This window comes from Lygodium microphyllum, chromosome 4 (genome assembly GCF_053477565.2).
Source record: "Lygodium microphyllum isolate KBCC chromosome 4, Lygodium_microphyllum_v1.1.10, whole genome shotgun sequence".
Classification (NCBI taxonomy): Eukaryota; Viridiplantae; Streptophyta; class Polypodiopsida; order Schizaeales; family Lygodiaceae; genus Lygodium; species Lygodium microphyllum.
Window position 1 is genome coordinate 151,499,665 of NC_141138.1, and position 18,988 is coordinate 151,518,652.

General features: G+C 41.0%; 1 protein-coding gene across 1 annotated transcript in view; it reads right to left on the reverse strand.

The window, feature by feature from the left end:
- LOC148037775 (uncharacterized) overlaps positions 1-5,431 on the reverse strand; it is a 56,990-nt gene extending 51,559 nt beyond the window's left edge. Inside the window, exon 1 of the mRNA XM_087676735.1 lies at positions 3,684-5,431. Within this exon, the coding sequence (XP_087532861.1) occupies positions 3,684-5,342 (1,659 nt within the window). The 5' untranslated portion in view covers positions 5,343-5,431. The remainder of the gene's footprint in view (positions 1-3,683) is intronic.
- Between the last annotated feature and the right edge of the window lie 13,557 nt (positions 5,432-18,988).

Consider the following 18,988-nt stretch of genomic DNA (forward strand, 5'->3'; position numbering starts at 1 on the left):
TTTCACCATTTGGTCTAGCTTTATGCAATAGGTGCTTTGTGTCTTTGAGACCTAGTTATAAGTCTAGACCCTCCTCAACAGACTCATCATAATCACAACCATCAATCGAGAGCCCAAAATGCCATAGCAAATGTTGAATTAATTCAAGGATTTCTTTCTAAGTTCCATTCTCAATTACAACACTTTCCCTTCACATTTGAGCATTGGAATCTTTTGCTTCACCACTATGTGAGAAGAGATCGAACCAAACATAATCTCCACTAGAGCTTCAAGAATTTTCTATTAAGGAGACAACCTAAGAGTCAAGTTGGCCGAATTTAGGGGATTACTCGCCAAGTTAGCCACTTCTAGTTCACCAAAATCAAAGAATGATCAAGTTAGGTTCTTTTAAACATATTGCCTCAAAAATACTTCGATTTTATCCAATACATCATTTCATTTCTCCGATCGTCAACCTTTTATGAGTTCTAATGTCAATTCTTGCATCTTGCCAAGCTGTATGATCAAGTCCATAAGAAGTCCTCCCCACATTCTTATTCAAAGAGAGGTTTGGTTACCTCTTCTTTGAACTCTCAAGACTCAAAAGCAAATCAAAACAAGAGTGACACCCCTTACTCAAACGAAAACAAAGAAACCGAACCCATCTAGCAACAACTCCCTTTACTAAAAAAAAATGTTTTGAACACATTGTCAAAGAGCAAAGCCAATGTAGATGAGGAGTATCATACTAAAGCCAAGGGTCCCCTAACTAAGAAACCACTACAGGCCACAACTGCATCCACTTTCCTTAGACAGTCGAGTAGGGCTACGTCATCTTCTACTTCCCCATTTGCTCCTCTAGGCACAGTTGTCATTGGATATGTAGCAAACAAGCAGCCTAAGCAACCCGTCTTTTTGTACTCCTGAAGGGTTAAGTAACCAATCTGCTAATCTCTCATCCATTGCCATAGTTACCAAGGGTTTCTAAAACATGAGATATGAGACGAGTTTCATATGTTTCATACGAGTTTCATAAAATGTTAGAAATGTGTTTCATTCGATGGAAAAAGTATGAAAGTTATATATATATATATATATATATATATATATATATATATATATATATATATATATATATATATATATATATATATATATATATATCTCCTGTGACTTAGAAAACACTGATTGACATTATTCATTATTTTACACAATACAAATCAAAGTTTTATTTACATATATTATATAACTCATGTGAGGTAGAAAACATAGATTGACATTATTCAATATTTTACACAATACAAATAAACCTTCAACATAGCATTAATATTTGCATGCATAATGGTCCACTATCCATGCCCAACATCAACTTTAGCCATAAAAGAACCCATCAATATATGCAATCATCATGGATAACAACTCAAAACAAAACTCCAACAACCAATGCCAACATCCATGTCAACATATTAAATAAATTCATGATAAACAATTATTACAAAAATCCTAAGACAAAGTATAGCATTGCTGAAAATTTAAAATAGGTGTTTCATGGATTAATACAATGCATAGCTACAAAACGAGTTTCCTAACCTTATGAAATGAGTTTCTTGGCAACTATGCACATTGCACTTTATGCATCCATTCCACGATCTCCTTTGGCACCCCCACCTAGGAACATTTCCCGCCTCGAAATGAGTTTCTTTGGTTATGACCTATCGATGGCCATGCGCACTCGTGGCCACACACTTATCACCCTTAGGATACACTACACCCATTTCATACTACTTATTAGCACTCTTAGCCCTTTAAGCTAATGATTCATGCCCATAGGTTACTTCATTCTAAGGCTTTCCTCACTCTTCTGCTACATTCACGCATGATAACATGCTTGCTAATATGCACTCAACTGATCGAATAAGAAATCCAGCCAAGTAGTGTGACCCCCTCTCCGTATAAAAATCCAAAGAAGCGGGTAACCTAACATGCCAATGAGAGTGTCCAAGCCTAAAATGAGTCACATGTGATGTAAATGGTATTTGAGAGGAAATGGATAAGCCAAATCGCTAGTCTAATTGGGAAAAATGGCAATGGACTATTGAAAGCACCGAAGAGAACTCCTACCAAGAATGGATATTACAAACCAAAGAGTATGGGATAGGAATGCATGCTAGCAATAAGGAGAGAGAACTTGGAGAAGAGGGAAAGAAACTATTGCATGCAATATAGGCCTTGTGAGGATGAAAAACCTTAAAAGATTTCATCAAGGTTCTAAAAATCCTCCTCTGAACTAGGAGGACCACGGAATCCATAGTTGCATCACCAATATCAATATCCATTCCAACCACAAAAGGCGGTCCAAGTGTAAACAAACGACAAATTTTGGGGATAAGAACATGAACAGGGATGAGGACCGAGACAAGGACAAGAATGGGGCTCTAATGGGGACAAGACTAGGATGGTACAGTGATAGGAGAGGATTCGGACCATGTTACTGTGAGTGGGAGGGAACCACCACAAGAAATGGTGGGGGATGGGTAGGGTCGTAAGTATGGAAGGTAGCTTGATAAAAAGAGGCGAGGCAACGGGGAGATGTCAAGAAGGACCCTACTCAAAAGAAGTGGAAATAAGAAAATAGAATCGAGAAAGTCCGCATTCTTGAAGACTTGTCCAATGGATGGCTCTTGAGCTAGCATCCTCCACAAAGACTGCCTAAAGACAACCCAAATATCAAGTGAAAAAGGCCATTAATGAAGAGGAGATGGAAGCCCAAATCCAGAACATGTAGGATTTTTGCTATGCAATGCTCAAATGCAAATAATCGAGAAATGACAGCATGGAGACCACACCACAAATAGGCTATGACATTTAGGTGTGATTGGCTTCAAAATCTCCGTCATTAGGAGGGCTCTATTATGGTAGGTGACATTATTAACAGAAGCAAATGTGGATGAAATCCTAGGCTTCTCCACTCCATCTCTCGCACCTATTCGAAGGTGAGGGTATTTCTTCTAGCACTTCTTATTTAGATATGTGAGAACTTCCCACAGTGAGGGCACTTGGGAAAGTCCTTGGATTTAACCGATCACTGATTGCTGGAAATAAATAAGGATGCCCACAACATGCTCTTTTACAGAGAATTTTTGGGCATTTGTCTTGCTATTCAAAATAAAGTCTTTTATTTTAGAAATGTTTTTTATTTCCTTTTGGAACAGTTTTAATGAGTTAAACTAAACATTAATGCCTGTAAATTTGAGATCAGTGCATGCCTTTATTTTAGTGGCTCAACACCCCCCCCAAAAAAAAAAAACAAGGGATAAAGTAACAAATGAATATAAGGAAAGGCACGCGTATATACAATGTGAGAGAACGGGACGCCACCGTAGAAGACCAAGGTCAGCCTACCAAAGTGTCACTAGACCACCAAATATGGCCACACACCCCCCATATAAAAGCCAATGAAAGGCCTCATACACACACAAAATGCACTCATGCTAACACTTGCCACTTGCACACACTCACATTTCTCAAATTGAGAGTTCTTGTCTGTCTGTCAACATTCCCCATAACTTTGCAATTCAAAACAATGATAAGTCCATCCCCTTAAGACCATCATAACAAAAATTTCAATAGCAGGATTTTGTATGCAATTTCAACAGAATGTCCTAGTTCAGGAAACATAACGGCAGCAAGAGGTTAACAACAACCTGATGACAAGACAACTGCATCGATAGTTTCTCCATGTCAGATTCAGCCAGCTTGTAAAATGGTAACTTTTCAGGACAATTCTCGGTCTTCTCCCATGAAAACTGGGGCCTAAAAATCTGTCGAAGCTGCTGTTCATGGTCACTGTTTCTCACCAATATATAAAGACCCTTGGGTAGTCCAGCAATCCTGTGTGCAAAAATGACCATGTGAACCTCTGCATTCCACGGTAGTATCCTGAAAGGGAACTGATGTGCTGAACCTTGATGTTCAACACCATAACCAGAAGGCAATGCCTTCCATAACATCTGGTATAATGCTCCTTTATCCAGGATGCGTTTGCCATCAAACTTAACAGCACTGCGCCGTTTGTGTATGAGTTGCCGCAATGTGTATGGCTTGTAGTGGTGAGTAAACACCCAATACTGAGGAATAGCCAGAGTGTTGACTTCTGTTGGTATGGTAGGCTTTTCACAAGCAGTTGCAGCCTTCTCAAGTGTCTCTGACCACACATGTTGCTTGCTCAGTTCATTCAACCTGCCTTTCCACTGTAGTCCTGCCATGCGTGAACGGACTGCGTTCAGAAGACTTTCAGATGGGACAGTTAGGCCTGATATCTTCACAAAAGCTGTGGACTTGCAGTCAAAGTCATAGGTAACCTTTCGCCGGCCTGGATAAATGGCTATTATGCAGCAGGCCCGTTCTTGTTCCAGCTCAGGGTAATACCCTTGCTTGGGTGCATGAACAGGAATCTCTTTGCGCCGTGCAATACCTATTAACTGATCTAGGTCAGCGTTTCCCCATCCATCCAGCACAAGTGCATCCCAACCTTGCACGCATGCTGCAATCGAGATAGCACCGATAGCATGCCCCATATCTTGATGACAATACCGGAGACCTCGGTCTCCATATTTCCAAGCCTGCCTCCAATAGATGGAACTCAGAACCAAAAAGATTGTGTCAAAAGGAAGATCCTTCTTCAGCTCGCTCATTATATCCATGGGGACCTCTGCTCTAAGTTCCAACGCATGCTCACGTGCAGCATAGTGAGCAACGTACGGCTTGTCGTTGATGCCGATCATGGTACTGCTGATGACATAACATTCAGTGGGATGAAGGTTACCACTGCTGGGGACGATGCGTAGGGGCCACACGGTATCGCCAACCTGCTTCCAGACCGAGACTGCGAACGAGTCGTAGAGGAACTGGGATAGGGAAGCCTTGTTGATGACGGTAGGGTTGAAGAACTCAGAGTAGGCACGGTTGTACAGCTGGTCAGCAGGGTTGCCCTCGGCAGGAGGCAAGTGGCGGAGGGGGATGGGCTTGATGCCGATATACTTCCGGAAGGGGTACGGCTGGTCGGCCCAGTTCAGTCCCTTTGGCGTGTCTGCGTACCTCTGGAAGGAGTGCTTGGTTCTGTCGTGGTAGTTGACTATGGATTCCACCAGGGGCGTGCCGAGGGAGAAGGAAGGGGCCGCTGCTGCAGGGCATGCTGCCTCCTCATGCACCTCCGCCGACGACGGGGAAGAGAAGTGTCTGGATTGGTCTATCGAGAGGTCCCCATCGACGGTTGCACCACTGAGCTTGCGCGTGGCTCCGGCTGCTGTAGTTGTAATAATATGTCTGCAGCTCACGGCTCGGGAGCCGTTCAGCCGCAGCATCGCTCAGCTGGCCCTTCCCGACCCCTCTCTGAAGCTGGGAACTTTAAACCTTTCTCGACATTTTTCCATCGCGCTGGAACTACACTAGGGTTTAAGGAATAATAAGTTGCTAGGACAATCCCTTGCGCCATTGGAGTTCCCATTAACATTCCCTCCCCATGAGTTCCCACTAGGCGGCTCCCCATCCAAATTCTTCCATAGCTTTGCGCTTAGGATATTGTCAATAATAGTGAAGGGATTTCACATCCTAATATATATTTCATGTGGTAAGAAGGTTCATGGGTGGTTGAGTCACAAAGAAGCTAATTTCATAGGTATGTATGTATGTGTTCATTTGTCTAGTCTCATAAGCCCATCATTTTTCTCTCCCCTCATCTCTTATCTCTTCTTTCTTTTTCTCTCTCTTGCCCCTTCTCTCTTATATTATTATTATTATTATTATCATTAAGCTTCTTCTTCTTGGTATTCTCCTTTTTCCTCTCTCTCACTCTTTCTCTCTCATATACACATATGTATATGTGTACACGTGTGTATCTACATGTGTGTGTGTGTGTGTGTGTAATACATTTAAAGTTTCCATTTGTTTATGGTCTCATAAGTGTATGTGTCGTCTATCTCCCTCTCATCATTTTTCTCATCTCCTTTTTTTTTCATGAATCCCTTATCTTTTCAGCTCATACATGTGAATGTTGTGTATGCATGTGTGCATGTGGATATGTGTGCAAGTGTGTGTGTGTGTGTGTGTGTGTGTGTGTGTGTGTGTGTGTGTGTGTGTGTGTGTGTGTGTGTAATAAGTGTGTTTCCATTTGTATGTTCAATATGTATGTGCGCGTAATACATATGTTTCCATTTGTGTGGTCTGATAAGTGTGTGTGCCCTCTCTCACCCTCTCATCAATTTTCTCTCATCCCCTTTCCTTTTTTTTTCCAAGTCCCCTGTCTCGCATCTTTTTTCACCTCTATATGTGTGCATGTTATGTACATGTGTAAGCATGGATGTATGTATGTAAGTATATATTTTTGCATGGATGTATGTGTCTACATATGTGTGTATGCATGTATATATGTGCATGCTTTATAAGTTTGTATCCATTCACTTTTATATTTCTAGTCTATCTCCTCCTATCTCTCCATTTTTTCACTCATATATTTACGTGTGTACGGTCATGTGTACATATACACATACGCGACTGTACGTATTTGCATATATGTGTGTATACATACATACATACATACATATGTTGTATGTGTGTTTTTATAGTCTATATCTATACTATATATTATTTTGATTGTGGACTTGGAGATCCACGAACCTCCAAAGTGATTCAAAATCTATAAACGGTGGTCTCCAAACTAAATCTGAATTTCAAATCTCTCTCTCTCTCTCTCTCTCTCTCTCTCTCTCTCTCTCTCTCTCTCTCTCTGTGTGGGAGAAGCCTTGAGAGAAAGCACATGAGCAAAAAGCAAGAGCTATGGTGGAAGGAACAAGAGAGCCAAAGCAAAAGACACAAGATGTGGGAACTTCAATAGTCATAATGTGTGATTGACCTTCCCTTATTTGAATGTTAGTGAAAAAATAAAGAATGAAGTGATAGTGATGGGTACCCACCACCTACAATATATAGGTATATGGATATTGTCAATGTAATGCATATAGAGACACTTAGGCACGGACACCTTCACCCCCAATAACCTTCCACTTAAAGGTGAATGTGCCCCTAGTGAGGAGAGAACAAACAAAAAGTAATGAAGTACAAATGTACATAAAGTACAACAAGATGAGGAAATATATCATCTCATCCAATGCCCATCAGCTTCCTGAGGAAGGCAAAATGCTTTGCTGAAAGACTTTTAGTGAGCAAATTTACAAGATTTTGGTCAATTGAGATCTTAACAAGCTCGATGGACTTGTCCTCCACCACCTCTTTGATAAAGTGATAACGCACCTCAATGTGTTGTGTCTTCACAGCATGGAAGATCGAATTCTTGGTCAACTTAATAGCTCTCATAGAATCTGAAAGCATTGTAGGGACTACATCAATAATACCAAGGTTTGCAACTAGACGACCTAACCAAAGAGCCTTCTTACAAAGCCTTAGTGGCCGCAATTTACACTGCCTCTATAGTGGATAGGCCATGCAATTCTATACCCTAGACATCTAAGAAACAACACCTCCAACAAAGGTGAAGACATAGCCAGAGGTGGGCTTCCTACTATTTGTATGTCTTGAATAATCACTGTCAATATATCCCATGACTCATGTATCCTGTCCACCATAATACATGTGCATATTTGTAGTGCCCTTAAGGTACCTCATGGTACCCTTCATGGCATCCCAATGCCACCTGCCAAGGTGTAGACATATACGTGCCAAAATTTCCACTCCAAATAATATGTCATAACAAGTGGCTATTATGGCATACATAAAACTATCCACTACATATGCATAAGGGATCTTGGCCATCTTGGCCTTCTACTCATCAAACTCAATCGGTCTGACTAACCTTCATATGAGAAGGTGAAGGATATCCAATAGGCGTAACATCTCGTATATGAAACCACTCAAATACCTTTTGAATTATGTACTCCTTCTATGATAAGTAAAGACGTCTCTTAGAGCGATCACATGTTATGCACATCCCAAGAATATGTGAGGCATATCCCATGTCCTTTATCTCAAAGCTCTTATTGAGCTAACTTTTCAAGGTATGCAGCTCATCATGAGCACTCCCAACAATCAAGATATCATCCACACAGACTACCAAAATCATAAGGTTGTCATTGCGGCCCTTCTTCGTGTATAAACATGGATCTACGGGTATATCCCTATGAGTGTGTGAAGGCATTGAACTTGTGGTACCATTCCCTAGATGCCTACTTAAGACCATAAAAGCTCTTTCTCAACTTGCATACTAGGTGTTTTTTACCTTTTTACTCAAAGCCCTTAGGTTGCTATATATAAATCTCATTATGTAAGAAAGCCATCTTAACATCCATATGATAGAGGTCCAAATCTAGTTGCACAACCAAAGCCAATACCAAGTATATGGTCGTTACCTTGACTATAGGAGAGAAGAATTTATCAAAGCTAATACCATGCTTTTACTTAAAACCCTTAGCAACCAATCTAGCCCTATAGGTTGGCAAAGCACGTTTTCAACTTGTACACTCACTAGGTAAAGGAACCAAATTTTACATATTATTTTTATGCAGCAGTGAGTCATACTCTAACTACATGGCTCTCTCCTAAGAGTGACTATCACCTTTGTGCATGGCCTCATCATATGTAAGAGGCTCACCAGCGTCGATTACCATAATATAATCCATAGAGAGTGCACACCGATCACATGCTAACGTTGATCTTTGATAGACCATCATAAAACAAATTGTGGGACCTATGCCTCTTGTTTAATATCATGGTCCTAGGCCAGCAAGCTGTTCAACTGGTTGTATAGTAACATGAGGCTTCTCCTAAAATATCACCTTGTGTACCTCAACAACCTACTCAAGTTGATTATCCATTTTCTCCTCATAGAAAATGACATTATGGCTACAGATGACCTTCCAAGCCCATAGATCCTATAGGCGAATAACCCATCTCACCTGCATCTCAAAAACCAAGAAATATGTATTTTATGGACTTAGGATCTAACTTATTACACTTGTCCTTAGAAACATGGTACAAAGCTTCACATAGTAGAAATCTTCACAACCAAAGACACATAATGAGCATATGATAGAGGTTTTCCATACTATACCCCCTCTACAACTTGATAGTCAAGAGCAGTGTATGGGGATTGATTAATTAAATGTATGGTAGTAATAACGATCTTAGTACAAAAGTATTGTGGTAAGCTTGCCCGGCTAAGCATACTCTGAACTCGCTCCTAAATTATCCTATTCATGCACTCAGTTGCCATACCATTTTGGGATGGGGTGTACTGGGCAGTCAACCAATGCTTAATACCCCTCTTATCACAAAACTACTCAAAGACTTTAGATACATACTCACCCTAGTTCTCAAATTGTAGGCATTTCAATTTATACCCAGACCGGTTCTCAACAAAAGTAAGCCAACACTGAAAGGTAACCAAGACTTCTAACTTTTGCTTAATGGGGTATACCTAGACCTTATGTGAGTAATCGTTAATGAAAGTAACAAAATACTTCATGCCACCTAACAATTTGCAGGGCATAGGCCCATAAATATCAAAATGAACAATAGCTAGGGGCTCACCTATGTACATAATGTAAGACTTTTCTATGAATTATGAGCCAACCAGCCATAAAGACAATGATCACAATAATCAAAACACTTATAGTCAAGGAGTGGAGGATATTGCAAACGAGTAAGCATTTTCATTCCCTTTAATGATATGTGTCCAAGGTGACAATGCCATAACGATACATGTGATATGACAACTATTACCAAAACATGGTCGATAGACCCAAATACAAGTAAGGGATAAAGAGTGCCAGACTTGGAACCTCATGCTAGGACAAGATTCCCATGAGTAAGTGTCCATGAGAAATCACAAAAAGATACAACATAACTACATCATCCAACTGTTGAATTGAAAGTAGACTTTTAGTTAAAGCCAACATATGGCACACCATGCAAAGTAAACATATTGTCTCAAGGAAACTACAATTAGACATCTCTAATACCAACAATATCCAATGCCTAATCTGACAAATCATGTCATGCTACAATAGGATTGAAACCATTCTCGATGAGGAGTGACATGAAATGAAGCCCTTGAATCAATCAGTCAACACTGAGCATAGGTAGATGAGGCATCAATCAATTGCAAAACATCAAAAGAAGAAGCTGCAAGTATGTAGTCATTAGCAAAATCAGTTGCACAATATTAATATCTTCAGTATTGATGCTAGACTTAGTAGGGATAATGCTACAATCATCATTCTTTTCTTACACTTTACCTTGTCCCTTTACCTTGCACTTGTCATCACACACTTTATGGCATTGCAGTTGAATATGACCTTACTTCCCACAATAGTGAAAAGTCAATGTGAACGAGACTTTCAGAGTCTCTCCTATGGTGGGCACTACTTCTACCATTATTGTCTCAGACTATCAAAGTATAAGAGGTGTAGGAAGTATCATTCTTTCAGTTAACATCTTCATTCAAGAGTGCACCCTCTATATCCTACAATTTCAGTCCATCAATAGATATATTTGCACACATAGCAGTACGCAATATTTCCCATGACTCAAGCAATGTAATCAAAAGAATAAGTGTGGGAGCTCTCGCTCAAAACTGCCAAGATCCATGGACCACGTATTGCTTCAAGCATTCCAAGCCGAGCACTAATGGCTACCTCTCACATAGCCGATGCGCTACCTATCTATGAGTGTAGTGAGCTTACCTCCATGCCGATCGAGTTACCTCCTCTCCGGCGCACTTCGGTAGCTCCACAATCCAAGTGCAAGCTTCAAGCAAGTTCCATCCTCAAGCTCCATGCTCCAAGCTCCATTGCCGCGAGCAAGAGAAGAGAAGAGAAGAGAGGAGAAGATGGAGAGCTTCTCCTCCTCAGTCCCTCACCCTCACACACTCACTCCCTCACACTCCCACACTCCCTCACCCTCACACACTCACTCCCTCACACTCCCACACTCCCTCTCTCAAGCACAAGCTCAAGCAAGCAAGAAGAAGAAGAAGATGAGAACCATTTTTGGCCACACACAAGAATGAGCTTCTCATTTACTTTTCAACTTTATATACAAAACCCTAAATCCCTTTTGGGCGGTCATCCCCTTATCCCCCTTTTTTACATGGCCAGCCCTTTTTCCCATTGTCCTCCTATCTTCCTAGCTTCCTTTCCATTGCCCGTCTATATTTACAAATTGTATGAGTAAGAGCCTGGCACTCTTAAAATAAATCATGGCGCGCCTTGCACTTTTTTACAACAATATAGACTCGCGCTTTTTCTCATGCATCTTTTTCCTTGATTTAGGACTTTTCTGCACTTCTTGTGTTTCCAGATTCTTCTTGGTGCGCCTTCGTCTTTTGTTTCACTTTTGCCTTGGCCTTGTCTTCTGCTTTAGATTTTCCAGCTTTTCCACCTTGTTCGTTTGAGGGTTAACAATAAGGGAGGAAGATTATCCTTAAATTCAATCCCCTACAAATATAAGTGGTAGAAAATAGAATGAAATTCATTTAAGTGGGTAGATATGGAAGTCCCCTCATTCACACAAAGGTCCATGAGTTACTTTAGCTAATACATCTAACAGGCAGGGCCCTACTTATCATAGACATTATGAATATTATCCCATAACTACCAAGAAATCTACCCATTAGAGACAACATTATAGTAGACTTGTTTAGAGAGTGACAAAATGATTGTAGATTTACATAACTTGTCTAGTTTAGCCCCAATCCTTTGCATCAATGTGTTCAGTCCTAACACCCTCATGTCTCAAAGCTTAATTTGTAATTTCTACACTATAATCTACTAAATTTGTGCCTTTCAATAGCTGTAGTTGGTGCCATCCAACTTATCAATATTGAAGATAGCACTATCATTCAACCCACTAACCATAATGGAGTAAATGAAGGCACACTCTAAGACAAACATGTTGCTATAAATGACAGAAAAATAGCCTCAAAATCACATCGAAATCAAGGGCTAAGCAAGAGGAATTGCCAAAATGGTCAGTTGTTCATAAACTGTAATCAAGTAGCTATACAATCCAAGTGATTGCCCTCAAATAGAATGCATAAAACTGAAATGACAAGCTAATGTAATAAACTATAGCAATATGCCTACAACCAACTATGAGCAACTAAGAAAGAAAGACCAAGAACAACCAGCACTGAAGGCTATCACAACTATGGTGTGTTAGTAGTTGTATATGTTCTAGACATATATATCATGCACATAGGAGGTCTCAGGGTAAAGAGAGGAGAGCTACCAAATGCATAACCCATTGAGAAAAGCTCAATATATAACCCAAAAGCATATAAATATAATTGATAACACATTGATAAACATAAGTGTGAGGTCCAAAGTAAGTGATCAGATCAGCCCATTGTAGGGTAATTCCATCCAATGCATATCAAGAGCATGTACATGAAGTAAGTGTCCCATGGTCTCGGTGAAAGTAAGCTCAAGCTCAATCACTAATGTCCAAAGCTCTATGGTACATACAAAATGTCAAGAAATCTCCCATTGGCATGAAGAGTGAATGCCAAATGAGTAGAAGAAGCTAAATACATCAAAGGTGATACATGTGACATACATTCGGGAGCATAATACCTCAATAATGATCAAGCTAGTATGTAAGAGTACGAAAATAACCATAGTATAAATCCAATGCTCCAATACATGTAACCAAGATCAAATCACATCTCAATAGCACCTGATCAACATATCAAGACATATAGAATCAATGTCATACATCAGGACAACTATTGAAGTGACCAAGAAGACACAATAGTCATAAAGTGCTTCAAGATAATTGCTTGATGTATAAACTATTTATAGTAGTAAAACTGTCAAGAAAATGAGCTAGTGCAAGCTCAAGATCAATCTCAAAGCATGTTAGATCAATGTCATAACATCCACCAAGTGTCAACGATCAAATACATGTTGTATAGGTAGTGCAAATGAGCACCAAGATCTCAAATAGTAGATGAAATGTCTATCTTGCTACTATTATAACATGCTACCCATAGTATATAGTAGTAAAATAATAGTCAAAATCAAGTCAATGAGAGCATGAATAAATCCCAAAAGCATTCAAATACATCCTCGAATGATTCATCACCAATGCATAGGCATACAAGCATCATTAGAGCAATATGGAAGCCACAATTGCTGAGAAGATATTGTTCCAAGTCTATTACAACAAGTCTACTATACATATACATCAATAACAGAGTTTGGGAGCTCCAAAACTCAAGTGTTTTGGGAAAGTATCTAAGAGCCCAAGTTTTGGGGAGTATCAGATGCCAACATGGGAGATAGGAGATAAACTAAATTGATCAAGAAATGGGATTGGACGGCAAGGCCTAAATCATGCTAACTGGCTATAGTACATGCTCGTCCTGCTACTCAAATATTGAGGCTTAAACATTGATGAGAAAGGTCTTTTCCACCCCTAGAAGAGCAAGCCTTAATAGGCAAAAACAAGCCGAAGAGCTCAATGCATACCTTAGGGTGAAGAAGCCATGGCTACCATGAGTGAATTGCTATAGGTATTCGTATGGGCTGCAGCAAATGTCGGGTGAGGCTTCTTGATCTCAACTATGATACCATTTGAAGGGAGAAGCCTTGAGTGGAAGCACGCAAGTAGAAGCAGAAGCTATAGTGGAAGGAGCAAGAGAGCCAAAGGAAGAGACACAAGATGTGGGAACTCCAATTTTCACAATATGTGACCAACCTTCCCTTATCAAAATGTCATTAAAAGAATAAAGAATGAAGTGACAGTGATGCACACCCACCACCTGCAGTGTACATGTGTGCGAGTACTATTAGTGTAATGAATACATGGGCAACTAAACATAGGTACCTTTGCCCCCAACACACACACACACACACACACACACACACACACACACACATACACACAATCAAGGCTATGTCTCTAATTATCCTCTCTCTCTCTTTCTCTCCCTCTCTCTTTTTATGATAGGGCACTCTCCCTAGTTCTCTCTCTCTCTCTCTCTCTCTCTCTCTCTCATAAGCAAGTGAGTGAAAGGTGTAGTGGAAGGGCAACAACTCACATTAGTGGACAAAAGAAAATGGTGGTAGTAGCAATTCAATGGTGCCCCCCCACGTGCTCTCTCTCATAGACAATAGGGGATATTAATATATTGCATACAGAAGCAGCAAGGAGTGAAAAATGGTAGCGATGGTTGTGAGGTCAATTGACACCGATGGCAATATGAATGCCAGTTTGCGAGGTCGACTGATGGCACAACACCTTACACACACACACACACACACACACACACACACACACACACACACACACACAGGGTCATTTAAGAATAAAAGAAGAGAGGGTAGTAAAATGCACAGAGAGAGAGTGTGTGTGTGTAACAATAATAATAATAATAATAACAATAATAGTAATTAGAAGGGAGGAGGAGGGAGAGAGGGAATGAAAAATTCAATTTGAAGAATTTGGGTTTTGTGCGTGTGTGTGTGTGTGTGAAGAAAGTACCTTAGCTCACCCAAATTCTTCATCTCAAACTTCTTCTTCAAAAGGTCCTTAACTTTAGCAATCCCAGTGTCATTGTCACCTGTAATAATCAAGTCATCCACATAGATGACTATGATAACCAAACCTATATCTCCCTTTCTCACATAAAGTAAGTGATCAGCATCATAAAAGCCAATGTTGACAAAATACTCTCCGATCTTGTCAAACCATGCTCTAGGTGCTTGCTTCAGCCCATAGAGAATGCCTTCTTTAACCTGTACATATATATGATACACTCTAAATCCTCATAACCTGCTAGCTTCTCCATATACACCTCTTCTTGCAATTCACCATGTAAGAATGCATTCTTTAGATCCATTTGCTGCAAACTCTAACCTTTGGCTGTTGCCAAAGCAATCACATATCTAATAGTTGCCATCCTAGCAACTAGGCTGAATGTCCCTTCATAATCTATGCCATATGTTTAACCATAGCCTTTTGCAACCAGCCTAGCCATATACTTGCTAATAGAACCATTTGCATTATGCTTAATTTTGTAGACCCACTTATAACCAATAGCTTTCTTGCCCTTAAGCAAAGGTACTAGATTGCAAGTCTTATTGGCTTCTAATGCAACCATCTCCTCATCCACTGTTGCATCCCAATGAGAATGACCAACAACATCCTCAAAACTAGTGGAGTCAACATCCTCAGCTACCTTTATCGTATGAGCATAATGCTAAGTTGTAAAGGGAGCTCTTACTCAACTATTAAGACCCACAGACTGCTTATTCCTTCAAGCTTTTCAAGCAAGCACTAATGGCTACCTCTCACATAGCCGACGTGCTATCCCTCTCTATGAGTGTAGTGAGCTTACCTTGATGCTCGATTGAGTTGCTTCCTCTCTCAAGCACTTCGATAGTTCCACAATTTGTGATGCAAGCTGAAGCATCCTCAAGCTTCTTCCTCCAAGCTCCATCCTCCATAGCCACACGTGAGACAAGAGAAGAGAAGAGAAGAAGAAGAGAGGAGATGGTGGAGGGCTTCACCTCCAAGATCCCTCACCCTCACACACTCACTTCCTCACTCACTCACACTCCCTCCCTTAAGTACTCACAAGTAAGAAAGCAAGAGAAGTGAAGGAAAGAAGAAGAAGAGTCTACTTTGCCACACACCAAAGAATAAGCTCTCATTCACTTTTTGGAGTTTATATACATGCTTTAAAAATCCCTATGGCAACATCTCTTTTTTACATGACCAGCCATTGTGGCAAGGTTCGATGTTGGTGGTTTGCAGTATCTGACATTACCTGAAAAGAGAAGAAATGTGCTACATCTAGGGGGAGTATCTACCTTACTATGTGGTGCATTGTGCTCATGCTAGTGAAACCAGGAACTGAGTCTAACCACAGGCAACTAACCATAGGCAAACTGACCACATGCAACTTGGGTGTTGTCTCACACTTGAGGACCCAGTTTGTGTGTAAGGGAGGTGCAATGCATGTAGCTTAGGGTGACAGGTCTAACCATAGGCGAGTGTTATCTCCCTAGGTATGTCCTGCCCTTGATGTGCCCTAAGCGTGATGTGGGGAATTAAAATGGGCTAGGGGATTAGAGACAGAGCCAGTCGACCGAAGCCACCAAACGTTGCTAACTTGAGAACCCCTAGGTGTAGTGATTGTGACCTTCGTGCTTTTTTTCTTTGCCACATTGATCTAGCCATAGAATAGATATCTTGGCCAGCATTGGAGGTCAACAAGAGTGGTGGGGGCATCCTTATCATAAAAAGCTCCCTCTCCAAGGAGTCGCTGCTTTGCTGTCCCCTTTCAAAACTTAGTTCTACATCTTCGGTTGGCCGTCGCCTTTCTTTTGTCCTATGTTGTGGTGGTTTTGCTTTTGTGGGCCCTACAATTTGTGTTTGGATGTGTAGCCCATGCCTTAGAGCCCTACAGGTGATCGTTAGCTTTTTCTTTAAGGACTCAACGGCCTCCGTATCTTTAGATTGTGTGGCATCCAAGAGAGTGCGAAGGAAGGCACGCTGTTGGGCATCCAAGGTCACATGTATAGCATTTGCCCTATATTTTGCTAGCACTTTGTCGCGTTTTGTAAGGGTTAGTCGGTGCGCTAAGGCACTCGCTCTTTTTTTACTTTTGTTTACCCATTCATCTGATTTTTTCCTCATATCTCACAAGCTTTTGTTGTGCCTGCAGGCTAACGCCCTTAACCGTTTCTCCTATTCTTTGATCTCTCATTTCTAGTGTCGCTGTCCTTCAAGCTCCGACGCTAGCATTTGTTCCAGATTTGCTATGTGCTTTAGGTGTCGTCAGCTTCTTCCTTCTTCTAGGGCTACTAGCTGCTCTGTGGCAGCTCGGATTTTTTCATTTTCTTTTGCAGATCCTTGTTCAGCGCCACTGGCTCATCAAAATTGCATCGTAGGCTCATGAGGCTATGTGTTTTCGCCACGAGTTTTGCTTTTGCCATCTTTGTCTTCTCCTCATTTGGCCTCGACCTTCGCTTTTAGCTCCTTGATCTCTCTTTGATTTATGGCCACTTGACGGGTTCTCTCTAATTGAGAGGTTGTCATCATCTTGTTCTTCTTTCTTTCATTGTTATTTCGTGCTTTTGGACTCATTTGTGCTCTGTGTAGGTCGGTCCTCTCCTTCTTTCCCCTCTCTCCTTGGGCCTTCTTTTATGGAGTCCCCTTCTTTGACTTCTTAGCCCTCCCTTAGCCAGAGTGTGCTTTTTGCTCTCCTTTGTTCTCACTCACGGTACTTTCGTTGGACTACTCATGTCCTTGGTGTGGAGAGGACTTGCTGAGCATCCCAGTGACTGCCTCGCTGTCTCTTGCTTTCCCTGGTGATTCTGTTATGATGGCTATCAAGATTCCTCTGATGCTGATAGTGGAGGCCTTTGAGGATGACGATTTCCTGGCTTTGGAGGCCAGGGACTCTCCCCCTACGGGTTTTTCGCCAATGGCTAATGATTTTGCCATCATCTCTATCGTCTTCCTCACGAAGCCATTGAGGTTTGCTGACTGGAGAACATAGCGTGTACCATTGGTATATTGATTTGATTCATTGATGTGTTATATCGCTGACTTGAGAACAGAGCGTGTACCATTTTGGCATGTATTTGAACCTCAAGGTCGGCAATGTTGGCTAGATTGATGCTGTCATTAGTGTGGACTATCACTTTGTCCATCCCCAACATATTGTACACATATCGTTTTGGCCTTTTTTCCACTTTGTTTGGTAAGCCCAAATGCTTTCTATGTACTAGCTCAAGGCTCAGCTTGATGTCTACTTGGCAGGCTTCATTTTCTTAATGCACCATGATAGTGCCACAATTTTGATTGAAAATTTGAAAGAACTCGAAGCAGTTCTCATAATCGATGGCTTGGCCCACCTTTTCCACGTACTTTCGCAGCTTGCACTGCTTCACCAGTTGTTGGATGGCTAGTTCCTCCACAACTATGTCTTTTAGATTCAGGATATACCTGAATTTGAGTTGATTATAAGCCCTTGTCTCCAACAAGAGGCCGTGTTTTTGCTTGCTTCTCCTCCAAGAATGGAACTTTGTTGCTTTTGCCTTGACTTGCCATAGTGGGTACCTATCATAATGCCATAGTTCACCATTAGTGTTCTCAAGGTAATTTTTTGCAGAAAGGTGAACATGAATTGATTATGCTTTCTACGGAAGAATAACATGCTTAGTTACAAAGAACATCATTTTTTTTCCTCAAGAAGTCCATTCATTCCAAAGATTTTACAACTTTTCATCAGTCACTAGTTGATTTTTATCCACTCTCTTTTGCTCTTGGTCACTGATGGAGGTGTCATTTGTGCACTTCATTCACCTTACCTGTTCACATGTTTGATTCCACCTTGCCCCAAAATCCTTCCTAGAATTAAGGTGTGAGGGGTCAAGGGTATTCAACACCGGCTCACGGTGTTTTACTTCTGCATGAGCGAATCATAGAAGTTGGGATTGTATTCAAGATTAGTATAGCGGTCCATGTCGGAAGGACGGATGCCTACTTGAGTGATGTAGATGAGAACATCCGTGGACAAAGTCATCAGAGTCAATCTTGCTAGCTATGTGTAACTCTTCCTTAGTTAGAGTTCGATCTAAGTATGGGTGGCTCATGACATGATCTTCTAATGATCGATTGCGAGTGATAGCCAATACGCTAAAGAGGTAGGAGCTATGTAAGTGGGATCATACTTAGAGGTCTTAATGGTGCAATGCTGCTCAGCATTAGTCATGATTTGATAGCCCTCAAATTCCCATTGAAGATAGAGAGCGTACCATTTCCTCAAGAAAGAAGAGTTGTTGTCAGTAAGCTGGTTCAATTCTTCGATCTCTTTGTACGGTGGTGTATACAATGCATTTGTCATATGATGTGATAAGACATCATTTCCGTGCTTGCTCATGAGAAATATCGGTGGCGATTAACTCCTTAGCTATGTCGGCAT